We start from the raw sequence: 27,318 nt of genomic DNA on the forward strand, positions 1-27,318 counted from the left end.
GGAAAAAATAAAAGGACTGTATCTTGTTCATTTTTCTTTTATTTCTCAGTGCACATCAGGGGAGAGAACAGTTGCTTTAAAACATTTATTGAAAACAGAAGGTAAACCTTTGAGATAGATATAGCTCAGGAATAAAAAGAAAGCTGGGTAAAATATTCTCCCTCCAAAACTCATTCCTGGGTCTTTTCCATTTCAGCCAACTCCATTATTCCAATGACTTGAGCCAAAAATCTTGAGGCCCATCTTTGACTCCTTCCACACTTCATATCCAGTCCATCAGCTGATAGGAACTTCTGTTAGCTACTCTAAAAATATTCCCATATCCCATCTACCTTTTGCAAATACTGTGCTACCAGCCTAGGCCAATTTACTGTCCTCTGTCACCACGAATAGAATAAGAATCTTCTACCTGGCCTCCCTTCATCCAGCCTACCCTTCCCCATGTATCTGATGCTGCTGCTGCTGTCACTTCAGTTGTGTCCGACTCTGTGCGACCCCATAGATGGCAGTCCACCAGGCTCCCCTGTCCCTGGGATTCTCCAGGCAAGTCCCCATATATCTACTACAATATAAATGACAGCATGTAAATCTTCTGTTCAAAGCTCTCCATTAACTTCCCATCTCACTTGTAATGAAATTAAAAATCTTCACACATAGCCTGCCCCCTGACTGTCCTTAACCTCATCTCCACCCCACCCTTCCCATCAGCCACACTGGTCTCCTTGCTGATCTTCTCATATGTTGTATGCTTCTTCTTCACAGATCTGCATTTACTGTTGAAGTATTTAATTTAATAACATAATTACCTTTACAGGGTGGAGGAAAGAGAAGTGGAACACCGTATTTCCCATTTTTTCCCACATGTGAATGTCCCTAAAATCTGAATGCATCTTGCAAGCAAATAGTGAGTCATGGTTCATCAGTGTTTTTCTTTCCTTAGAGGCACAGAAAGTAATGACACTTCTTAGAGTCAGCAGTTTCTTAAATTTGATGAAATATGTAATAATAACATTCATTTAGAAGCACTTATCAAGTGTCAGGCAACAAGATAAGCGTTTTCTTACTTATTATTTCAGGTTTCCCACTTATTACCCACTTTACTGGAAAGAATTTAAATAATTGCCCAAGACCTTTCATTGAGTAAATACTAACTCAGATTAGAATCTGGCTCTAGAGTCTGTGACAACACTAAACTTTACAACCTCTGAAAAGCAAATGATTTCAAGTCCATTCCTGGCTCCACCACTTAACCCACGTGGGATCTGAGCAAACACCACAGCCTCTTTGGGTCTCAGTTTCCTCCTGTGGACAGCAAGGGAGTCAGATCAGATGATCACTAAGGCAGTGGTTCCCAACCAATTGTTTAGAATTGCTTGGGAAGGTTCTAGAATACACACTTGTGAGCCTCTGCTTCTGAAGCTGAGCCCAGGAACCTGCACACTTCTAAAGTTTTCCCGGTGGTTCTGCTGTGCAGCCAGTCTTGGGAATCACTCTGCTTCCAGATCCCTCCCAGCCTGAACGCCGGATGATCTTCTGGGGCCATGCCGGACAGAAAGAGAAATCCATGTTCACAGTCCCACTGGGCTTTCATTCCTGGCTATCATGTATCTCTAGACACTGAGCTGTGAGTATCATGAGAACTGCTTCCCGGAACATCTAAAGTAAACCAGAAATGGGGAAGGGGGGTCGCCTGGGGTGAATCATGATATTGTTGCAAATAACTTCCCCACCAAGGCATAGCTTATCCTGGGAACAGCAACCGAGAAGTTTCAACAGAGCTGCTGCTGCTGTAGCTGCCTTCATGAAACATTTTGGTTCCATTATATTTCCTAGGTTCAGGGATTCTTTCTATTTTATGGTGTAACTAGAGTTGGACTGTAAAGAAGGCTGAACACGGAAGAATTGATGCTTTTGAATTGTGGTGTTGGAGAAGACTCTTGAGAGTCCCTTGGACTGCAAGGACATCCAACCAGTCCATTCTAAAGGAGATCAGCCCTGGGTGTTCTTTGGAAGGAATGATGCTAAAGCTGAAACTCCAGTACTTTGGCCACCACCTCATGCGAAGAATTGACTCATTGGAGAAGACTCATGCTGGGAGGGATTGGGGGCAGGAGGAGAAGGGGACGACAGAGGATGAGATGGCTGGATGGCATCACTGACTTGATGGACGTGAGTATGAGTGAACTCCAGGAGTTGGTGATGGACAGGGAGGCCTGGCGTGCTGCAATTCATGGGGTTGCAAAGAGTCGGACACGACTGAGCAACTGAACTGAACTGAACTGAAACTTTTTTGGGAATTTACCCTATTTAACAGAGAAAGAGAGAAAACCTGAGATTCCACCTGGGATACTCTCCTTGGTACAAAGGAGTACCAACTCCCTTCCCCAAGGTTCTGGTCTCCTTGTCTACCACTGTGTTAGAGCCGTGGTCCTCTGAGCATGCTCCCAGGTCCAGCAGCACCAGCATCACCCAGGAACGTGTTAGAAATGCAAATTCTCAGTCCCTACCCCCATCCTACTGGATCTGCAGATGGGGCCCAGCAAAGGATGGTCCCACAGCCATTGGCATTTATGCACAATCAAGTTTGATAATTAGAGGAAGTGGGGGAGAAGATGAGGCTCCAGGTCTTCACATAAAAAATGCTAAATGTCTCAGAGCCCCCTCCTCCTCATCCCCTCCAATCCTTCCATCACAAAAGAGTTTAAGCCCACTGTGTGTAGACAGCAGAGTGTCAACAACATTGACAAAAACAAGAAGGGCTCTCCCTGAGTCGGAGGAGAGGGGCAGCAGTCTCTTAACCTCTGCCTGGAAACTGATATAAACTTTTTGGAGAGAAAGGATTCAGGATGATAGGTGACATGTTATTTCTGCTAAGAGGCAATCAAGAAGCGCAATGTAAACTTGGCCTCTGAGAATCATCTGGTTCATCAGCAAATCCCTCAAATTTCTTGGTTTGGCCAAAAAGTTTATTCAGGTTTTCCCATAAGATGGTGTGAGGAAATTAACAAGATAGCGCCAGTCAGGCTCTCCCACCCCATGTTCTGTAAACAATGACTTTGCATGGTTATGTAATGGCTGAGATCATTTATAGCACTGCACATGGTATCACGAGGTACTCGCTTGGCCACAGGCTACTGTCTGCAGTTCACCTGTATGAGCTTCACCGTGACAGCCCTGGCTGCTGCTGCACTGGGGCTGTGTTGGAGCGACAGCATGGTTATGTTAAATGAGGTTATGCTATGGTTATGTTATGGCTGCTGAGTCAGCCAGGAGAGACGCTGTGCTATAGCTGCCATGCCAGCCAGGAGAGAATAATTGTGTCTGCAGTTCTGACGGCTCCTTGAGCCTTTTTTCAGCTTCTTAGCTCACGCCTTGCCTACCCTGGGTTCAGCGAACAGTGCAAACGGTGTGAACAGTGAGACAGATGGTACAGAAAACTCAAATGAACTCTTTTGCCAGTCCAATGAAAGTGAAAGTGACAGTCGCTCAGTCGTGCCCAACTCTTTGCAACCCCATGGGCTATATTTATGGAATTCTCTAGGCCAGAATACTGGAGTGTGTAGCCTTTCCCTTCTCCAGGGGATCTTTCCAACCCAGGTCTCCCGACCCTGCATAGAAGTAGTGGGGAAGGGGAGAAATAGCTGAACTTAAAAAATTTGCCAGTACAATACCTCCTGCAAATTTTTTAAGTTCAGCTATTTCTCCCCTTCCCCACTACTTCTACACAGGGCCCAACCTCCACCATCTTGTGCCTGGAATACTATAATGCCTTCTAGCTCTTCTTCCTGGCTCTCCTATTGTCCCTTCTCCATATAGTAGCACAAGTGAGCTTCCTGAGGCCTTATTTGAACATGAACATTCTAACAGCGTCTCATTCTTCTCAAGATAACGTGTCCCATGAAGCCTACAAGATCAGGCCTCAGGTTACCTCTCTGGCCTAATGTGCTATCCCAGATCTTTGTTCTCTATATCCCAGCACAATGGTCTTATTTCAACTTCACAAAGACACAAAGTATCTTCCAGCCTCCAGGTCTTTCTAAACATGATGTTCCCTTTGCCTGACACATTCTCCCGTTCCCCTCCTTTACCTCCTAAATCCTGCTCAAGCTCCAGCTCCCAGACCATCCCTCCATCAGGGAATTCCTCTGTGTCTTCAGCTCAATAAGAATTGTTTGCTACATAATCTTATAATGTACTACTTTTCCTTTATAGCACTTCTCACACTTTTAGAACAAATAACTGTTTAATTTTTGCCTCTCCATTAAACAGTACATGTCTTGAGGGCAAGCATCCTATCTAGCTTTCTCTTTGTTGTCTCTCTGGTTTATGGTAGGGTGTCTGGCATTAACTGAGTCCTTAATAAATATATATAGGTAGAAAAACTAGTAAAAGAAGAATTTTGTATGGTGTTGTTTATTTTTGCAGAACTTAAAAACATGTTGATGTAAATCAAGCCAATATTATAAAGCAATCAATTAAGAATAAATAAATATGAAAAAATAATAAAATAAAATAAAAATTTTTTAAAGAAAGAAAAAAAAGGCCTAGGAAGTTAAAGAAGGATAAGCCCTGTTGGTGACATTTAACCTGGCAGCAGATATCTGAGACTTCCTTAAAAGTCTGGGCCATTATAGGGCTTCCCTGGTGGCTCAGACAGTAAAGAATCTGCCTACTAAGTGGGAGACTTGGGTTTGATCCCTGGGTTGGGAAGATTCTTTGAAGAAAGGCATGGCAATCCACTCCAGTATTCTTGCCTGGAGAATCCCCATGGATTGAGGAGCCTGGTGGGCTACAGTTCACAGGGTCACAAAGAGTTGGACATGATTGAGCAACTAACACACACACACACATGTTTTTGTTCATGAATTTATCAAGTTTGTTGTTGTTCAGTCGCTCAGTAATGCCTGACTCTTTGCGACCCTGTGGACTGTAGCCCACAAGGCTCCTCTGCCCATGGGATTTCCCAGGCAAGAATACTGGAGAGCATAGCCATTCCATTCTCCAGAGGATCTCCCTGATCCAGGGATCGAATGTGGGTCTCCTGCACTGCAGGCAGACTCTTTACCGTCTAACAGAGAAGCCTGACAAAACTATGGAAAACATTAAAACATGGTATGAGGATAAAAGTGATGGCAGGAAAAATTGGGACATTGATTTAGGTAGCAACCTTCACCTGAGATTTTCCATTTTACTTGTGCTTATTTACCTCCTTACTGAAATTGTAAGCAATTTTGAAAATACTAATTATATCAGGTTTTTTCTCCCCCCCACCCCACCACCTACAAACACAGAGTACCATTAGGTGCTCACCATGCATTTAGCAATTAAAGAAAGAAAGAAAGAGATAGAGTGGTGGGTAGATAGATGGAAGGATGAATTCAAGGATGGATAAATGAAGAGTGTGATCTTAATAACATGTTGAATTCTTTAGAGCAGGTGCTACAACTGATCTGCCCCAGAACCTCTCAAAGTGCCTGGCCATAAAAGGCACTCAGCCCATGTTTGCTGAGAAAATACGCTGATAGCAGCATTTCCCTGATGAGGGTCAGGGTTTGTCACAGGGAGTGCTATCTTGTTGCCAATTCACAACAATCTCTAGAGGACAGTTCTGCAAGAGTGCTTTGTGGGTATTTGCAGGAGAGGATGGGGAAACAATGGAAACAGTAAGAAACGTACTGTCTTAACAATAAAGAGACTTTATTTTGGGGGGCTCCAAAATCACTGAAGATGGTGACTGCAGCCATGAAATTAAAAGATGTTTGTTCCTTGGAAGAAAAGCCATGACCAACCTAGACAACATATTAAAAAGCAGAGACATTACTTTGCTGACAAATGTTCATCTAATCAAAGCTATGGTTTTTCCAGTAGTCATGTATGGATGTGAGAGATGGGCCATAAAGAAAGCTGAGCACAAAAGAATTGATGCTTTTGAACTGCGGTGTTGCAGAAGACTCTTGAGAGTCACTTGGACAGTAAGGAGATCCAACCAGTCCATCCTAAAGGAAATCAGTCCTGGGTGCTCATTGGAAGGACTCAGGCTGAAGCTGAAACTCCGATACTTTGACCACCTGATGTGAAGAACTGACTCATTGGAAAAGACCCTGATGCTGGGAAAGATTGAAGGCAGGAGGCAAAGGGGATGACAGAGGATGAGATAGTTGGTTAGCATCACCAACTCAATGGACATGATTTTGGGCAGGCTCTGGGAGTTGGTGATGGACAGGGGGGCCTGGCATGCTGCAGTCCATGGGGTCTCAAAGAGTCAGACATGACTGCACGATTGAACTGAACTGCATGAGAGAAAGAGAAGTTCTGACCAGATTATTAGTCAGTAGAAGATCCCCAACTCAAACCAGAGTAAGACTCTGGGCTACAAGTATTACAAACCTTCTTCAGACAACGGAGCAGAGCTGTAGGTCTTAGACGTTGAGACCAATGACCATAGCATGAAGAAAGGGAGTTCAGAGATAAAAGCCATCAAAGCAGTCACTAGGCAAAGTTCCGTGATGAACTGCTCTTCCCAGGGGCCTCAGAGAAAGGACACAGGGAAGTAGACAAGCTGATCTTGGATGGCCTTCCTCATCCTAGTGGGTCTTTGGAACCAGGATAAGCCTTGGCCCTCAGCAACCAACGTGGCACTTCTCAGCGGTACCAATGTGGTTTTCCCATTGAATGTGCCTATTTTTGACAAACTCCTTCTGTGGAAGGGATCCCAGCCAATAGTGAAGACTCAGAATTGCCAAGTCGGCCCAAGTCCTAAATGTCAGGTCCCCTTCCTTTTCCCCCAAGCCCACTTCATTGTTTATCCAAGCCCACCTGTCTGTCTCTGAGCTTCACATTATGAAATATAAAGCACCATGAAAAGGCAGAAAATCACAAAGGGAAGCAAGAGACCCTGAAGCAAAAAGGCATCCCTGATTTGCCTGCTGAGTTGTCTTGGTGGTTGCCTACGCTTCCGTTACCCACCAATCTCCTGGACAGAGAACTAATTGACTTTTCCAGTTTCCCAGAGTGGAAAAGTACTGGCGCTGGCTGCTGCATGCCCGGGCAGCAAGGCGGCGCCTCCTGAGCTCTGGTAGGGCCTGGCAGGCAGGCTGAGGAGAAGCAGCTGCCACCAGGCCCCAGCTTCCAAGAATTATTTTCACACTGTGCTGCCAAAGTTGAGAGCCTGAAAGGACCGCTTGTTTCTTGATGTTTACCATCTCACTGTCAACTCCAGACCACAGGCTCTCCCCATCAATGAGTGTCCTATATGCAGCTTCCAGGAAAGCACACACACGGCACACAGGCCTGAGGCCACGGAGGGCTGACAGCTGGGCCTCTCTGGCACAGGGCAGGTAAGACTGGTGGGGTCGCGGCTCAGATATTAGGGTCAACCAGGGGACCCAAGGCAGCTGATGACCTAAAGGAACATCTGCAATCATGAAACTTTAGAGTCAGGCCTTCAAGAAATCAATCCTTCCAATGGCTCCATGTTAAACATCAGAACCTCTGAGGCTCAGAAAGGTGAATTGACTTACTCAAGGATGAACAGCTGATTAAGGTAATGAGGACTGAAATTCAAATCTGATCCCTGGTTCCTCTTTCTTCAAGCTCAGGCTACCATGACCTAGGTTTTCCAGCTCCAGAGAGGACAAGGTGGTCTAATTAAAGAAGCTGTCATTTGGGCCCCTTCTCTCCAGAAACCCTACTGAGCAGACTGCTTCAGACATGTTCACTGTGCAAGTAAATACCTACATACTGGGATCTTGCTAGGTGCCAAGGAAACTTTTCTGGGTTCCTCTAAGTACAATGAGGCTATTTTGCCAAGACCTCTTTTGGCCAAGTCGAAATTTCCCTTAAGAACAGCCCTTTAGAATGTCAGTTTTCCTAAAAGCCTAAAATGCTCTCCAGAAACAATTATTGTAGAACTCCAGAAGAGGGGTCCCCAAGCTGTACTGGATTTCCGGGTACTGAGATAAGGATTGGATAAGGTATGTTAGACTTCCTGGTTAACAAAGTCAGTGAAAGCCTCCTGCTAAAATAGTGTGTCCTTTCCCTCAACAAGGAGGTAAGTTGAGACAGCTGGGTAGCCATAAGCTAGGAGTTGAGAACAAAGTCGTGGCATAGTTTGGAATCAAAAGAGGCCTATGCTTAAAACTTGATTCTGCCATTTCCAAATTGGGGGACCTCAAGACAAGTTACTAAGCCTCTCTGAACCTCCACCTCCTCATCTTAAATAATCCTGCCAAGCAAGGTTGTTGCAGAAATGTAATGTACAAGGAACTTAACAATTCCTTGAAGGCAATAGGGTTCAATAAATGATATCCAGAAGGAGAGGGGATCATTCATTTTAAATATTACATTCACTCTTTCTTAAGCAATTTAGAGGTTTTATGGCCTTAGGAAGATTAATTAAGCTTTCAGCCTCTCAGTTTTACAGTAATAACAGTACTTGTTTATGAGAAAATATGAGTTATATATGTCAAGTACTTAGTAATGTTTACAGCAGAGTAATGCTTAGAACAGTAACATTTAATAAAGGGTAGGTGTTATTGACTTTTTAAACTATTTTTACTCTGACTCATTCTAAAAAAAATTGGAACTGGCTTCCAAAACTGTACAATATGCTAAGTAAATAAACTAACAAATAAGTGTAGAAATGCAGATGTGGGGAAAGAGAATAAGGACATTAAGGTAAGCTGGAGCTAAGGTTAATACCCAAAATATAATCAATATTACATTTGGTTCTATACACTTTGCTGGTGATGGGCCTCAAATTTGTCTCCAAGCTGCCTACTAACCAATTCAAAAAGCAAGGCATAATCAGTTAACGTGAATCACAGCAGCAGCAAGGTAAAAGTCAACTTTTTATTTTTGTTCCCAGGTGGGATGGAGTAGCTTATAGTAACCAACACTCCCCCTGAAGATAACTGGAAGAACTAGATAAAATCTATAAATCATCTGTTTACAGCCATTCGATTGGTGCTGACATGGTGAGAGCAGAGGAACTGAAGCTTCAGAGAAGGGAGACTGAGGAGCGGCATCGCCTCTGCAGTCATATGTAGCCGCTTGCCAATTGCAAGGGGCAGAAGCAAGAGGCTGACCCTGGGCTTCGCACTGGTAGAGGGTCACTGGAGGATAAAATACCAGAGTTTTTGAAGGAGGCCTGGGATCCTTCTAGCAGGCAGCGTTTTCTTGTCCAGCACATTTGCCAAATGCTGGAGTTGTATAAGAGAGGCAATGTAAAAACCTAAGGAGAAATCCTCTGAAAAGCTGAGCTGAGTGTTTGAATCTGATAAAGATTAGAGTTCAGGACCCACCAGGAAGAGAGGCCACAGAGAAAACATGGGAGTTTTTAAAAAGCACTCAATGACCAAGAATCCAAGTTTAAACCCTACCAATTGCCCAAAGTGAAGATAGTCTACCCTACTATGTAAAGGCAGATCCAACTGCTTTCACTGTTAGCCGGTCTGCACTTTGGGTTCACATCCTTTTAAGAAAATCAAAGACCCAAACACATTTCTAAAGAGAAGACCACCCAAGCCTCAGAGAACTGGGACAAGCCAGTTTTCTACCTATATGCAGGGCATCTTAGTGGTCATAAATGTAGAAAAAAAGTCTTTAAATTTACCCCAATATTTGTAAATTTCTTACTCTTGGCACTTCAAGAGAGGAATTCAGATTCATCGTCATAAGATAAATTAAGGATTAATTTTACTTAATGAAAAAACAAAAAGAGTAACCAGAGATTTATCATGTCATTACTGCTATTATCACTAGTAGTAGTAATAAGAGCAGTAGAAGTAGTATTTGTATAGTAGGAGGAGAGGCATCCATTACTATTAAGCAAGTTACTCAATAAGAAGCTATAAAAAGTCCTAAATATTGGTTTAACCTACTTAGAACAAATATTGTAGCTTTCTCAACGTGGTTTTAGCCTATCCCCATATCCAGGGATTCTCCTATGCCAAGATGAAGCATTTCTTAAGTTAGCAATACTTATGCATACAAGATACTCTTCATTGTTAGATCTTATAGTTTGACTATAGCTTACAGCACCCAAAAGATTAAGCCTGAATCCTTCCCTTGAAATGTCAAGAGTAATACAAATTTGGGTAAATGTAAGCACATTTTTCTTTATTTATAGCCACTAAAATGCTCTGCCCATAGACCAGAGGAGAGGGAATCTAGGCTTTTAGGAATAAGCTCAGAGGCTACTCTACCTCTGCAAGGAAAGGCTTTCAAAGCCCTCGGACACCAGGGGCTGGACCTCATTACTGCACGTTAGTAGCTGCAGTTCAGGGAACTTCAGTCTGTCATCCTTCTACCTAACACCCCCATCGTTTAAAAGAATGATGTTCTTATGTCTTCTTCTCAGCTTCTGAACATCTTTGTGAGCTCAAGCATCTCATGGCATAATTTAGATCCATTTTTGTAGAAAAATACAGAGAAGAAAGGGAGCTTCTCCATGTCCTTTCTTTCCTGCCTTCTTTTTACTCCTCAAACATTTACTGATTGCCTCTACAAGCCAAGCACTATGATAGGTGTCCATCATGAGGACCCAGGAGATCAACACAGCACCAAATAAGACAATGGCCCAAGTCATTAACATCTGTGAAGCAGGGAAAAAAGAAGTTGCATACTTTTTAGCAACTCATCGCCTTCTACTTAAGCCCCTCCAAAACCCTCATTGTTTTGAATGTCTTAACTTTTGCCTTACTTTATTGTGTATGTGTCCAAACCACTGAAAAATTCTGGGAGGCCTATCTTACCACATCCATGCTCTTCAGAGGCCTATTGGCTAAGACCAAGAGCTAAGTCAACAATCACACTATTCTCCCCGGGGGAATACACCGTCATGGATATGCTCAGCCTGGGCACAGGGCCCTGCATCCCTTGGAATTGGGATAGCCAGAGTTCAGGGTTGTTAGAACCCCTATTCCCCAAAGGTAATGTGAGTCTCTCTTGGAGACCACGAAGGACCATAATAGTTACTCAGTTCAGTTCAGTCGCTCAGTCGTGTCCGACTCTTTGCGACCACATGAAACGCAGCACGCCAGGCCTCCCTGTCCATCACCAACTCCCGGAGTTCACCCAAACTCACGTCCATCGAGTCAGTGATGCCATCCAGCCATCTCATCCTCTGTCGTCCCCTTCTCCTCCTGCCCCCAATCCCTCCCAGCATTACTAATGAACTCTTTTTCTCTTTCCTCCTCCATCATCAGCTTGAAAGAAACTGTTGTTTTACAGTTTGCATTATTTTCATTTCCTTCTCTTCCAAAAGTGACAAGTCACAACCCTTGATATTTGCATATAACTTTCCAGAGCCCATTGACTTCCATTATCTCATTTGGTCCCCCTATTGTAACCCCATGAAGGGCAGAAAGCAGACTTTATTCTTCCCATTTTATAAGTGAGCAAAGTAAGGTGAAGAAATCTAGCTAAAGTCACAAAGGAGATAGTGCCAGAGCTGAAACTCGAATCTCAGTTAAGTTCAGTCTCTCAGTCGTGTCCAACTCTTTGAGACCCCAGGAATCGCAGCACGCCAGGCCTCCCTGTCCATCACCAACTCCCGGAGTTCACTCAGACTCATGTCCATCGAGTCAGTGATGCCATCCAGCCATCTCATCCTCTGCCGTCCCCTTTTCCTCCTGCCCCCAATCCCTCCCAGCATCATGGTCTTTTCCAATGAGTCAACTCTTCGCATGAGGTGGCCAAAGTACTGGAGTTTCAGCTTTAGCATCATTCCTTGCAAAGAAATCCCAGGGCTGATCTCCTTCAGAATGGACTGGTTGGATCTCCTCTCAATTACCATCGTCTCTTCACCATCTATGTTGCCATCACACTCTTCTGTCAGCACATACTCTCCATACTGTCTGTAGTGTGACATCAGGGTCAAGAAGAACCACCAATTTAGGGAACAATCTGGAAAGAGGGCCCAGAGAAGCTTATTGCTTGTTTGAGTTTTAGAATGCCCTGATTCCTGATTTGTTGAAATCTTAAAGCAAAAGGAACATGCATCCTGGGAGGAAGCACATGGCATTTTGTTATCACTGGGTGAAGGCAAAGCCTTTGATTGGGAAGCACTTGCCATATACCAAGGATCCCAAAGTCATGTGGTTCCTGTTTGGGTACTAACTTAACTTCACGTTTGCCCTATTACTCCCTCAGTGACAACCACCTCCACCCTCTTGTTTTGCTATTTGTGGTTATATGTCTTTACTCCATGTTCTCCCTTTCTCTTTTTACCCAACCCGGAGAATTTGTTTTTCTTTGGATCACTCAGACTTCACTGTCTCTGCCAGCATAACATTAGAGACTTGATGTGATTGGTTAGCATACATTCAGTGAGGCTAACTCTGCAGGAGGCAGCAGAGCACAGAGGTCAAGAACATACTCCCTGGAGGTGGATCACATCCCAGGTCTGCCACTTGGCTAGGTCTATAACCTTGAGTGAGTTACCTAATGTCTCTGGGCCTCAATTTCCCCTCTGTGAAACTGGAATAACAATGCCACCTAATTCCTAAGGTGCTTCTGAAGACTAAATTTGCTGATAGAATGGTACTAGGAATATATTAAGTGCTTATTAAATATTAGCTGATACTCTTCTTTGAAATTTGCATCTTTTTTTCTCCACTTGGCATAACTAGAGTGCTTAAGGGGCAAATGAGTTTCTGATATCCCCCGAGAAAGATCTTTTACTGGCAGGAAGGATACCAGAGGCCACCCTCGGGCTAGTTTTGACAAAAACATATTGATACAAGGAAGAAAAAGCCAATCTGGGCAGCTTCTAGCATTGCTCACTGAAGAGAAATTCAACCCAGGAGGTCCCTTTCTAAGGCCTTTCTCAAGCCATACACACACACATACAAACATACACACAGCCTTAGTACCTCAGGCCTGGGTTCAGAAACCTAGAACTAGCATCACATTCTCATTAGCAGTTGAGATCCCATAAATCCTCTCAGCACATCTCCAGGGGCATGAATGATGAGAACCCAGGGAAATAAAAATTATTTTCTGGTGTGGAAATGTGTATAGGTAAAGTTGGTGATGGACAGGGAGGCCTGGCGTGCTGTGATTCATGGGGTCGCAAAGAGTCAGACACGACTGGGCGACTGAACTGAAAGTAGCTGTATGAACTTTGGTGGGAGACAGGAAGTTGGGAAAAGGGGACAGTTGTGCAGAAGCATCTCCAGCACTTAGGCTTCTTTGCCAGGGTGAGCTGGTCCCCAGGGCCTTCTAACTAGCTTTTCTTGCTGAGCGTGCTAACAAGACCAAGGTTCCAAGAGCTCTGTGGAAACCTGTTGTCTTGCATCTCCAGCACTTAGGCTTCTTTGCCAGGGTGAGCTGGTCCCCAGGGCCTTCTAACTAGCTTTTCTTGCTGAGCATGCTAACAAGACCAAGGTTCCAAGAGCTCTGTGGGAACCTGTTGTCTTGCCCGGTTCCTTGGATTCAGGCTGTCCCTCAAACCCAAATTACCTCTCATCCCTATAAATGTACATCAGAAGTCACAAAAATGAAACTATAATGCTGTCCAGCTATACATGATCATTAGAGAAAGACTGTTTCCTCAAGTGGCCTCCAAAGGGGTGGGTAGTCTGATGGAAGGAACCTGGGCCTGGGAGTCAGGAGCGGTGGTCCCTGCTTTACCATTAACTGTGTGTGTTGTCATGGGCAAACCACCAAATCACTTACCCTATTTGACACCCAGTTCCTTTATCTATAAAATGAAGAAGAAGGACTTAAATATCTCTAAGATTCATTGCAGCATGACTAACCTAGGATTTCAAGTCCCTTCATGCATTGGAGAAGGAAATGGCAACCCACACCAGTGTTCTTTTCTGGAGAATCCCAGGGACGGGGAGCCTGGTGGGCTGCCGTCTATGGGGTCACACAGAGTCGGACACGACTGAAGTGACTTAGCAGCAGCAGCAGCAGACCTTAAGAACTCACTGGATGTAGGATTGATGCTAGAAAGAATAAAACTACAAAGATGAATTGAAAGTCAATTTGGAGCCAGTAGGAAGAGAACACTCTGAATCTCAGATCCTTAATGTCTTTGTTTCTCCAAACATTTTAGATACCAAAGGAGGAATCCACCACCCCAAGACTCTAAACCACTAGCAAGTTGCCTGCTTCTTATGAGGGGAAAATCCAAGATTGAAATGGGAAGTCCCAGCATGTGCCCTGGCTCTGTACCATGGATCCTAAATACCTAGATTGCCTGTTGGCGAGAAGGGGTGTTCTCCCTTTTCCAAGCACAAGTAGTTGTCACAGGCCAAGTCAGGAGAGTGGGGCTGACTGCCCTGTGCTGTCCACACTCAGCAGTTATTTAGTTGGCTGGGTGAGTCCTCAGGACTAACAGACCCTCAGTGAAGTTTTCAGGACAACAAGGTTGGTTCTACTACTCCCCCCCCTCCCCCGCCACCCAAAAGTCCACCGGGTTCTGGACCCCCCAATGGCAATCAAAACACTGGTTTTATACATTCTGGAGGAGGATCAGACAAATTCAGTAGCCAAGAGTATTCATATACTTCATATGGAGTCTAGAGATGTCCCTTTCCCATGGAGGCAGGCTAAGTTGGAGCATGATTTCTAGATGCAACTTCTTACTAAGGAGCATTTTAGGGTTTACATCTTTAAGATATTCATCAGCTATCTTCTATGTGCTTAGACTAAGGGACACGATTCCTCTGAAGTTCTGGCTTTAGATTCCTGAGCCTGGGAAGTGGCAGGGAGTTGGGGACAAATGGTCTTTCTTGTGAAAAACAGCCGTGCGAGTTTAAGAACCCTGTTTCCAAGCCCAAAGTCTATCAGTGCCTTCCAAAATGGGCAGTAAAGCTCTTACACCACTAAATTATAGTAAGTTTGTGACAAACGGTTTCATAGCTTATCTAATCCAACTTTATTTTACTGCTGGTGAAAGGATGAAAGAAGTACAAAGAGAAGTATATGACTATTGTCATGTTACTAACTTAAGACCAAGTAGAAGGCAACTAGACTTCAACTACGTGAGAGGAACACAAAGCAAAAAACGAAAGAATGGTGTCAAAGTTCAGGTCTGAGATGCACTCACTAAGCTTATTACAAAGAAGTAACAAGGTACTGGATTTACTGAACCAATTAATCACTGATATTAAAGTATCTTGATTATATGTCCTATAATCAAGAAAAAAGAATATCCCATGGAAATGGAATTTTTGCAAAGATAAGGTGAGTGTTTCATAAATGTACACTCATACTGTATGAAGAAGAGGAAATGAAAATACCCTCAGGAATTCAAATATAGCCTGCAGCCCCTGGGACTCTCAAACACTGCAATGGGGTGGGATATCAGTAAAATCACTTTGGAAATGTAGCAATACAATACAATAGCAATATGTAGGAAAACAGATCATATGTAACATATAAGCTGTGCTGTGCTGTGCTTAGTCACTCAGTCACGTCTGACTCTTTGTGACCCCATGGACTATATAGCCTGCCAGGCTCCTCTGTCCATGGGGTTCTCCAGGCAAGAATACTGGAGTGGGTTCCCATTCCCTCCTCCAGGGGATCTTCCCAATCCAGGGATCGAACTCAGGTCTCCTGCATTGCAGGCGGAATCTTTAGCATCTGAGCCACCAGGGAAGCCCAACATAAAGCTACTTCTAGGTATATATCTAAAAGACTTGGGTATTTATCTCTACCGAAAGACCTTTACAAGAAGGGTTCTAGGAGCTTTATTTATAATGAGCTCAAACTAGAAATAATCCAAATTACCATCCAAAGTAGACCGAATAAATAAAATATTCAAACAAAATTATACAACAATGAAAACAGAGTTGCCAACTGCATGCCACAATATGAATATCATGAACAAAACAGTGAATGAAAGAAGCCAGAAACAAAAGGTGATTCCACTCATATAAAGTACAAAAACAAGTAGCACCGATTTGTGTTGTTAGAAAACAATAATGACTACCCTTGGGATGAAGGTACGGCAAAGTGACTTGAAGAGCGTGTAAGAAGAGCTTCTGAAGTCCTGGTACAGTTCTGTTGCTTAATCTGGATACTGCTTACATGGATGTGCTCAGTTTATAAAATTCATCAAATTGACACTTGTGCTATGTCTAATTTCTTACATTTATATCTGTGGCAAAAAGGAAACAGCTCCAAGCCTTACTCTTCCCTGTACTCAGACCTCCCCGGGTAATATTTTTGTGCTCTCCCACTCTGACTCTGGGCTTGGCCATGTGGCTCGCTTTGGACAACGAGATCTCAGCAAACATGACTGAAGCACTGGTTTGAAAAATGCTACACATTTCCCTCTCTGCTTTGCTGCTCTGCAATTCCCATTAAAATCTGTCTACACTAGTGGTGCTAGAGGAGAGCACAGCGAAGCTGCCCCAGTTGTCAGAGCCAAGGCCATCCTCGACGAGTCAGTAAATGACCAGCTTACTCCCAGATATGTGCAGAAGGGACATCCAGAAGGGACCAGAAGAATAACCCCATTAAAACCAGACTAAATCACCAACTTTGCATATATTAAGTGGCATCACTACGGTAATAGACAATTGATACAATTGTATACTTCAATTTAAAGTATACACATAATTTTAAAAATTGGGAGAAGGGGACTAACATATCTATTTTTGAGCATGGCCACACCCTGTAGGAAAGAGAAACTGCCTGAGATCCTATAAGACCAGGGTCCCCAAAGCATAACATGACACCCAAGTTAAATACAGGCCTTAGCCAACCAAACATAACTGGGAAACCAACTTGCAGACGTTCTCTAAGGCATCTGAAAATTTTCTGATCTGTTTCCCAGAAGATGCAGAAGCAAATGGTTGCTTCTTCCACCTCCCATTTTATTTTCTTTTTATTCCACCCAACTCCATGTAAGAAACACTTCACACTATTCAGCATGTTACAGAGTGTATTTGTTTCTATTTCTGCTATGGCCCTGTTTCACCAGAGAGAAAGAGAGGAAGGAGGGACCTTGGGACCCCTCAGCAGTGCTTTTCCCAAGATGAACACTGAAGGGCTTGAGTGTTCAGCTGGTCTTCCAGCATGCGGCTGAGCAATGGCAGTGTTACCTGGGTTAACCTGAGCTTTTGCAGAACTCAAGATAGGCAGCAGCAGGAGCAGCACCAAGGGCATTCTGGGAATCGGGATCATCTCAGGAGATGGTGTTGGAACTGGAGCCTTCAGGCCACCAACAATGCAAGACAAGAAGAAAGAGGAGAGGGAATGAGTGAAGCAGAAACCATCAACACAAATGAACACAATTTACATAATTATCCTTGTGTTTTTACAGTGTTTATGTCTATATTTAGAATTTTAAATCATGAACTTTGATAGTTGAATGTGACACTGAATTGTCACAAAATATAAGAACTTTCAAACTCTGGGATATTCAGTAGTTAGGTAACATAAGAACTTTCAAACTCTATTAGATTATATTCTCATGGAATTAAAATTAGCAAAACTATAGGTGGGTAACAAAGTTTCAATAAGATAAATACCCAAATTGTGAACAGTGATAAATTAAAACTGACTTTTACAATATTTTCATAATTTTAATATTTATTCCACTATTAAACCAAGAAAAACATTCAATGATGTTAACGTGTTTGCGTTTCAAAAGATGTAAGGTGAATATTTATCCTGATTTATTAGCTCTGGAATTGTACCTGAAGCTCAAGTTCCCCTAGAATAATCCATGTGGTTATGGATTAGAGTTGAGACATCAGTATGAACTCATATTTATCTTAATAGGGATATAAATGGTTACATATGGAAGTATTTATAGATATTTACACACAGGTTAGTACATATTCATATATCTATGTTCTTGTTATGAGAGTGCCTAGAAGCAGGAACACCCAATAGCAAAGAGCAAACCTGATACCCAGATCTTGACTTCTTATACCATTCTCCAGTAAAAGGAACCAGGGGTTCTTGGAGAGACTGCTAATTTCAGGGCTGAGGCAGGAAATACGATTATCTTGGAGAATGTTTTAGTGCCCCAAGCTAAGAATATATACACATACAAGAATGATGGGGATATGGTAAGAGAACACAGAGCCAACAGAAAGGGTCCCCATGGCCAAAGCTGAAGCAATTTACGCAACAAAATGGATCAAGTGGTATTGCATTATAACTCAAGACATAAGATAAATATTTACAAGCCCAGAAATAAATGATTGAATAAACAAATGGAGGAGAATAAACAAATTTTCTCATGCAAAAGAATTCTAAATAATTTATGTAGATACTCTCTGGTCTGTTGTCTTTCTCCCAAGAACCCATCACTCCAGCCTAATCATGAGAAACACATCAGACAAATCCCAATTGAGGGACATTCTACAAAATTCCTGCTATGTAATCCTCAAAACTGTCAAGGTCACCCAAGACTAGAAAGTCTGAGAAACTGACACAGTTAAGAGGGATGAAGGAGTCATGATGTCTAAATGTTACACGTAACAGCCTGGATGGGATCTTGGAACAGAAAAAGGACATTTGGGGAAAACTGAGGCAATCTGAATGAAGTGCAGACTTTAGTTAATAATAATGTGTCAATATTGGTTCATTCACTATGACATATTTACTATACTAATTTAATATGTCATAATAGGGGAAACTGGGTAATGGGTGAATAGAAAATCTATATACTCTTTGCAATGATCCCATAAACATAAAACTGTTCAAGAATAAAAACTTTATTTTAAAAAAGAAAGTTTCTTCCAGGTAACACTATGAGTCAACAAACACTGGATCTACTACTAGAAAACTGTATAATGTGAAATTATAAAGGGAGACAAAATCCCTTTAAGCTGGAGTGATCAGAGGAGGTTTCATGGGGAAATAAGCATCTGATCAAATTTTTAAAGGATGGGTATGATTTTAATGGATAATAATGGGAATACAGTAAATAATAGACTGACATAGCTAAGAGGAAACAGGAGCTTTTTTTTGAGGAAACAGAAGCTTTCTATGATGTTTTCTAGGCAACAGAACTCTGAATCACCCCAAGTGGTTATATATATCAGTTCAGTTCAGTTCAGTCGCTCAGGCATGTCCAACTCCTTGCGACCCCATGAATCGCAGCACGCCAGGCCTCCCTGTCCATCACCAACTCCCAGAGTTCACTCAGACTCACGTCCATCAAGTCAGTGATGCCATCCAGACATCTCATCCGCTGTCGGCCCCTTCTCCTCCTGGCCCCAATCCCTCCCAGAATCAGAGTCTTTTCCAATGAGTCAGCTCTTCGCATGAGGTGGCCAACATACTGGAGTTTCAGCTAGCATCATTCCTTCCAAAGAAATCCCAGGGCTGATCTCCTTCAGAATGGACTGGTTGGATCTCCTTGCAGTCCAAGGGACTCTCAAGAGTCTTCTCCAACACCACAGTTCAAAAGCATCAATTCTTTGGCGCTCAGCCTTCTTCACAGTCCAACTCTCACATCCATATATGACCACAGGAAAAACCATAGCCTTGACTAAACAGACCTTTGTTGGCAAAGTAATGTCTCTGCTTTTGAATATGCTATCTAGGTTGGTCATAACTTTCCTTCCAAGGAGTAAGTGTCTTTTAATTTCATGGCTGCAGTCACCATCTGCAGTGATTTTGGAGCCCCAAAAAATAAAGTGTGACACTGTTTCCACTGTTTCCCCATCTATTTCCCATGAAGTGATGGGACCAGATGCCATGATCTTTGTTTTCTGAATGTTGAGCTTTAAGCCAACTTTTTCCACTCTCCTCTTTCACTTTCATCAAGAGGCTTTTTAGTTCCTCTTCACTTTCTGCCATAAGGGTGGTGTCATCTGCATATCTGAGGTTATTGATATTTCTCCCAGCCATCTTGATTCCAGCTTGTGTTTCTTCCAGTCCAGCATTTCTCATGATGTACTCTGCATATAAGTTAAATAAGCAGGGTGACAATATACAGCCTTGACGTACTCCTTTTCCTATTTGGAACCAGTCTCTTATACACACACACACACACACACATACACACACACACACACACATACAGATAGTTCTGACTGAAGAGGATAGAGCCAAAACTAATCAAACACAAAAAAACTAAAGTGGCCTCCTGGTAGGGGGCAGGGGAAAGTGATCCATAGCCACGATGACCATGATTTTATGGCACAGATTTGGATGAGAGCAAATATGTCTCAGTGCCTACTCACTGCCAGCAGCAGGAACACTGTGTTTCCACGAATGAGTCCACAAACAAACATGCCCAGAAAAGAGACACACAGGCAGACCTTGGAGACATTGGTCTTGGCTGTAAACTAGAACTAATCCATGACCATGATTCAGGATGTCCTTCTACAAATATCTTAGCTTTTTGGGAGCACTGCCTTGTGTAGCTACCCTCTCTGAGCAGCTTTTGAAGAACAGTTCTCCAGTTCTCTTTCATGACACCTTCCTTGTGGATTATTGGCTATCACTTTCTCCCCTCCATAACCTTCTCCAGGATTCCTTCTTCAAGGATTGTCTCCTACACTTCATTCCCCTCTCACACTGAATTTGTTTCTACTAAATCCTCCATAACATTGCTATAAAATTACCCATTTAATCATTAGCTGCAAATGGTTTGTTCTTGTATCCTCAAAAGAAAACATTATATCTTGTACAAAGTGGATGCTCAAAAATGGTTTTTAACTGAACTAAGCAGAACTTCAGTTCAGTTCAGTTGCTCAGTCATGTCCGACTCTTTGCGACCCCATGGACCGCAGCACACCAGGCCTCCCTGTCCATCACCAACTCCCGGAGTTTACTCAAAACTCATCTCCATTGAGTCAGTGATGCTATCCAACCATCTCATCCTCTGTCATCCCCTTCTCCTCCTACCTTCAATCTTTCCCAGCATCAGGGTCTTTTCAAATGAGTCAGCTCTTCATACCAGGTGGCCAAAGTATTGGAGTTTGAGCTTCAACATCAGTCCTTCCAATGAACACTCAGGACTGATCTCTTCTAGGATGGACTGGTTGGATCTCCCTGCAGTCCAAGGGACTCTCAAGAGTCTTCTCCAACACCACAGCTCAAAAGCATCAATTCTTTGGTGCTCAGCTTTCTTTATAGTCCAAATCTCACATCCATACATGACCACTGGAAAAACCATAACCTTGACGAGATGGACCTTTGTTGGCAAAGTAATATCTCTGCTTTTTAATATGCTGTCTAGGTTGTTCATAACTTTCCTTCCAAGGATAAGCGACTTTTATTTTGATGGCTGCAGTCACCATCTGCAGTGATTTTGGAACCCCCAAACATAAAGTCAGCCACTGTTTCCACTGTTTCCCCATTTATTTGCCATGAAGTGATGGGACCAGATGCCATGATCTTCGTTTTCTGAATTTGAGCTTTAAGCCAACTTTTTTACTCTCCTCTTTCACTTTCATCAAGAGACTCTTTGGTTCTTCTTCACTTTCTGCCATAAGGGTGGTGTCATCTGCATATCTAAGGTTATTGATATTTCTCCTGGCAATCTTGATTCCAGCTTTGCTTCATCCAGCCCAGCATTTCTCATGATGCACTCTGCATACAAGGTGTTCAAAAAGTATCGACTGAACTTTCTTTTGGAAAGTTTTACTTGGTTCAGGTTGTGAATCCCTAATACCAGTGACTATTTCTGCTTTGTTTGCTTAAATTAGGGTGCCTAGCAGGTAACAAACACAAAAGAACCATTATTAAACCTAGAAGTACTATACCACGGATACCTAACCTGTGCCAAGGACTATCTCATGTAATATTTACAGTCACTCTACCAGGTTTGTTTTCATCAATAAAGTAACTGAGCAGAAAGTTAAAACTGATCTGTTTACACAACTGATAGGCATCAAAGCTCCTGCACGAAGCCGGGTTCGCATTCCTCCGAAATCTACTTAGGCTGCTTTGTTGCTGTTGGTTTTGTTTTTGTCTTTGTTTGTCATCATACTACACTCTCCTTTGATCTGACCTCTGCTACTTCACCAGAGCGACACTCCTGCTCAGCCTTTCCGCTTAGTTACATTCAGACTTCTTTCATTTCTTTCTTTTTTACCTTGCCTCCTTAGGACCTCTATTTAAAAGTTTCGGTCCTCTCTTTGATTCAAATCACCACCAAATGGTTATTTCTTCAGTGAAATATTCTCTTACCCCCTTGATTGCACATGCACTGAAAGCATCGTATAATTTTTCTACATAGAAATGATCATCGTATAATCATATATCCTTTGCTAGGGTTGTCTAATTAGTGCCTGCACCCCTATAAGCTCCTTGTTTATTTCACTCACCATTGCATTCCCAGCACTTATCAGAGTGCTGGATAAATAGTTGCAGAATGAATTAACGATTGTCTTAAGCCACATATTCAGTTGTTGTATCTGGCTAGTCCAGATTCCATACCTTAAAAGGAAGTATCCCCAAAACTTACGATAAACAGACATCACCCTTTTCTGCCTCTTTGAACGAATCTTTCTAAAGGTTCAAAATTTAAGCAATGTGACATGTGAATAAAACCCATAAACATACATTAAAGAATTTCAAGAAGATGGAAGGTTCCTCTCCACCCACTTCTTTGGTTAACAGTGCAAATTCCTTTGACAAGAAATTTATTCAAACTTTAAAAATAAAAAGTTATTGGCCTTCATTCATTCAGCAACTATTTTCTGAAAGGTGCTGTTCTGGGTGCTAAAAAGGCAGAGAAGACTCCTGTTATCATGGTGCTTATAATATCCAAACTAGCAAATAAATAAGTAAGAAACCTAAGGAGATATTCATGCCATGAAGACAGTACAATCCAGTAATGTGATGGAGAATGAATGAGGGTCATTTCAGGTAAGATGATCAGGAAAGGCCTCCCTAAATATGAGATTGTCGAAGAAATAGATAAGTAGGACAATGAAGAGAATAGGCAATACTCATATACACAACAAAAAAATGTATATAAGTGGGAACTTTCCATATAAGAAAAAGGGCATTTAGAATCAGTGAAAAGTTTCAGATGATTCAGTAGCTTTTTCAAAAACAAATAAAGGTATATTCATATCTCACACAAAAATAAAGAGTCAAAAATGTAAAAACAGAACAAAATATTTCTAGAAAATATTGAGAATCTGCTGTGAGCAAGAGGAAAACCTACATAAATAAGACATAGAAAGCAAGATCTACAAATAAAAAGAATGATAATGTTTTCATCAAAGTTCAAAACATCTTTGAGACAAAAGGCACATGAACTTAACAGACAAGCAACAGACCAAGAGAAATATTTGAAATTTTAGAACAAAACAATGTGTATGTATTTTTCTGGTATAAAGAGTCTCTATAAATCATTTTTTAAAGCGACTAGAAAAATGGGCCAAGTAAATAAAAAGCATTTAAAAGAGGAAACAATATAATACCAGTAAACATCTAAAGGCACTCAACCTCACTAGAATCAGAAAGACAAACAGCAGTATTTGAATACAGCATTTTATCTGTCAGACTGGCAAAAATATAAAGTGTGAAACGATGAAGTTTGGCAATAGTGTGGAGAAATAGAGACATACTCTGCCACTGGATTTATAAATCGGAAGATGATTTAAATCAAAACATGTAAATAGACTCTGATCTATACATTCCATTTATTATTTATCCTAGAGAAGATTTACATAGGTGCATAATGATGTAGCCACAAAGAAGTGCTTTGCATTTTTATAAATTTTTATTTTTCATTGAAGGATAATTACTTTACAATGTTGTGCTGGTTTCTGCCGTACAACAGTGTGAATCAGCTGTAAGTATACATATATCCTCCCCTGTGAGCCTCCTTCCCAATCCCCCATCTCACCCCTCTTTTTATTTTATCATGGTAAGAACAATTAATATAAGACAAATTTTTAAGTGTATAACATATTATTATTGACTACATATTATTGTTGACTATATATGTAATATTATATCAGATCTCCAGAACTTACCTCACCTTGCTTAATTGAAACTGTATGCCCATTGATTAATAACTCTCCATTTACCGTCCCCCCTTGAAAGTGAAAATCTTAGTCACTCAGTCATGTCCAACTCTGTGACCCCATGGACTGTAGCCTGCCAAGCTCCTCTATCCATGGAATTCTCCAGGCAAGAATACTGGAATGGGCAGCCATTCCCTTCTCCAGGGAATCGTCCCAACCCAGGGATCAAACCCAGCTACATTGCAGGCAGATTCCTTACCGTCTGAGCCATCAGAGAAGCCCACCCCTCCCCTTAGTCTCTGGCAACCACCATCCCACTCTTTCATTCTATGAATTTCACTATTTGGGATACCTAATTTAAGTGGAATCGTGCACTACTTTTTCTGTGACTGATTTTTTTCCCTTAACAAAATGTCCTCAAAGCTCATTCATGCTGTTGCATATTGCAAAATTTGCTTCTTTTTTTAAAGCTAAATATATTTCATTGCATGTATTAGCCACATTTTCTTCATCAATTTATTTGTCAATGGACATTTAGGGTGTTTCCACATCTAGGCTATTGTGAATGCAATGAACATGGGGAATGCTAGTGTCTTCAAGATCTTGATTTTAATTATTTTGGATAAATACCCAAAGTGGGGTTACTGGGTCATGTGGTAGCTCTATATTTAATTTTGAGGAATCTCCATACAATTCTCCATAAATGCTGTGGCCAACTGATCTTCAAGAAGGATGCAAAGAATATATAATGTGGAAAATGAGTCTCTTAAACAAATACTGCTAAGAAAACTAGGTACTCACAAGCAAAAGAATGAAATTGGACCCTTAGCTTACACTATACCCAAAAATCAACTCAAAGTAGGTTAAAGACTTAAATGTAAGATCTGAAACTTTAAAACTTCTAGAAGAAAACATAGAGGAAAAGCTCCATGATAGTGGTCTTGGCAATGACGACATAGATATGATACCAAAAGCAGAAGCAGAAAAAAGCAAACATAAAGAAGGGGAACTACATTGACCCAAAAAGCACAGCAAAGGAAACAATCAACAGATGAAAAGGCAACCTACAGAATAGGAGAAACTGTAAACCATATATCCAACAAGCAACTAACACACAAAATAGCTAAGTAACACATACAACTTAATGGCAAGAAAATAAAATAAAATTCCACTAATAAAATCCTTGAAAATGGGCTAAGGAATTGAATGGACATGTCTCCAGTGAAGACATACAAATGGTCAAGAGATATACAAAAAATGCTCAACCTTGCTAGCCATCAGGAAATACAAATCAAAACCACAGTAAGAAACCAACCCCATATCCGTCAGGACGGCTATGATCAAAAATGAATAAATGAAAGACAATTGTAGACAAGAGTGTGGAGAAACTGAAATCCTTCAACATGTGGGTACAACATTTTTTTTAAGTACCAAAACTTGGAAATTTTCTACCAATAAGGGAGTGCTAGAAACTATGACATATTCCTGCTATGAAATACTAGTCAATAGTTTAAAAGTATGAGTTAGAACCATATGTCGTTACATGGTTAGATGTCCATGACATGGTTTTAGGTGAATTAACAGTATTTAAGACATATATAAACACGCTGTATATTTCTATGGATATAAAAACAGACTTACATGCATATATACATAAAAGATCTAGAAAGTTAAACGCCATCAATCTAGGGGTCACTTTAGTGCTAAAATAGGTTAGTACATGAGCACAGAGCAAGGAATCTTGGAAGGCAAGTGCTGATAATAGCAATTCCCTCAGAGATTGTAGTGTCTGGCATTGGAGATTGGAAATGAAGATCAAAAGGAAACTTTAGTCTTATTTGTGATGTTTTGATTTTAACAAAATATGTCCCCTGTTAATGTCATTCACATTTGTTTCTCTGACAAAAGAAAAATATTCCTTGGGGCAGTCTATCAGAACCTTGGGGGTGCTAACCAACCAACCATGCATATCCAACAAGGTGTGGGGTGACCTATCTTATGTTTTGAGAATCACTTGAGGTATTGAGAGATATTATTTATTTATTTATTATTTATCTTGTAGATAGAGAAGAAAAACCAGTTCAGAATTGCTACTTAAACCTTTCTCTCTCTTTTTTTTTTAGAACTTACAAATGAATAATCATCAAGCCTTACAACAAGCCTGAAAGGAAAGATTACCATCCCCACTTTACAAAATGGGAAAGTAAAACCCTAAGTCACTTCACTCACCACCTAGGTAGACTTACCTGACCTGGCTGCTGGATCCCGTTCATCATACTGAATTTATATGTCTGTCTCTCAAGCCAAATCATGAGTCATTTAAAGTTAGGGATCTTGGTTCCCTATATATCAAAATCAGATTAATTCTAACTTGCCTGGGTCACAAAACTAGAAAGAGACGGAATTAAGACTCTTCCAGTTTCTCTGACTCCTTGGCCAGGGCTACTTCACCCATAGCCCAATAGTTTCCAAGGAACATCAATGACTGTGTAGTTCAGAGAGCATATGTTTGTGTAATGAAAAACTCACCTCCCTCTTGACAGTCAAAATTCCCCACCCAAGCTGGATACTTGGCTGGAACACTCCAAACTGACTCCAAAGGAGCCATGATTCAGGACCGCCCAGATCCAATGGCAGATGGTCGACTCTGCATCGCAGGACTGACCACACCAGGACTGAGACAGGCTGTGGGTCAAAGCCATCAGGAAAACTGGGAAGTGAATGGAAGGCTAGGCACATGTGAGCGTGACAGTCATAGCCAGAAATTACCAGGAATTTTTTTAAAAAGAACCTAGAATCAAACTTTTTACAAGTCATTTCTGTCCTTGGATGAGTTTCCAAAGGCCTCTTTCTGAAACAGAGGCCAGGACCACATCATGGTTTAGAGCAAGTCACCAGCACATCCTGCCTGATACCGTCCTGTTCTGTGGAGATTTTATGCAGGGAGGCCTCCCTCCTGGTCAGTCCTGTGTCTCCTGCAGCTTCAGGTTATACACAACTGAGAAAGTATAATCCCCTTCTTTTATGACTGCCATAGACAGTTAGACCAGGGGCTTTCTGTGTGGCCCAGGGGCTGAGACTCTGCCTTCCAATGGAGGGCATGTGGGTTTGAGCCTTTGTTGGGGAACTAAGGTCTCACATGCCACAGAATGCAGCCAAAATTTTTTTTAATGTTGGACCATTTCCTACTTTATGCTATCACTTATATGTAGAATCTAAAAAAAGCCAAACTCAGAGAAACAAAGTGGTAGTTATCACGGGAAGGGGGTGGGTTGGAACGGAGGAGTATTAATCAAAAGGTACAAACTTACAGTTATAAGATGAATAAGTTCTGGGGATCTAATGTACAGCATGGTGGTTATAGCTGATAATACTATATTTTATACCAAAGTGTAGATATTAAATA

At 41.7% G+C, this 27,318-nt stretch overlaps 1 protein-coding gene and 1 long non-coding RNA gene across 6 annotated transcripts in view; one reads left to right on the forward strand and one right to left on the reverse strand.

Moving 5' to 3' along the window:
- DDR2 (discoidin domain receptor tyrosine kinase 2) overlaps positions 1-27,318 on the reverse strand; it is a 183,035-nt gene that overhangs the window by 63,978 nt on the left and 91,739 nt on the right. For all 5 annotated transcript variants that reach the window (XM_061400069.1, XM_061400077.1, XM_061400061.1 and 2 more), the window contains one exon: positions 17,064-17,172. In XM_061400069.1, the coding sequence (XP_061256053.1) occupies positions 17,064-17,145 (82 nt within the window). In that variant the 5' untranslated portion in view covers positions 17,146-17,172. The remainder of the gene's footprint in view (positions 1-17,063; positions 17,173-27,318) is intronic.
- On the forward strand, positions 1,412-26,143 carry LOC133237726 (uncharacterized). Its single transcript, XR_009733317.1, has 2 exons — positions 1,412-1,624; positions 26,036-26,143. It is a non-coding gene; the product is annotated as an uncharacterized LOC133237726 (long non-coding RNA).

This window comes from Bos javanicus, chromosome 3, assembly GCF_032452875.1.
Source record: "Bos javanicus breed banteng chromosome 3, ARS-OSU_banteng_1.0, whole genome shotgun sequence".
NCBI classification, from domain to species: Eukaryota; Metazoa; Chordata; class Mammalia; order Artiodactyla; family Bovidae; genus Bos; species Bos javanicus.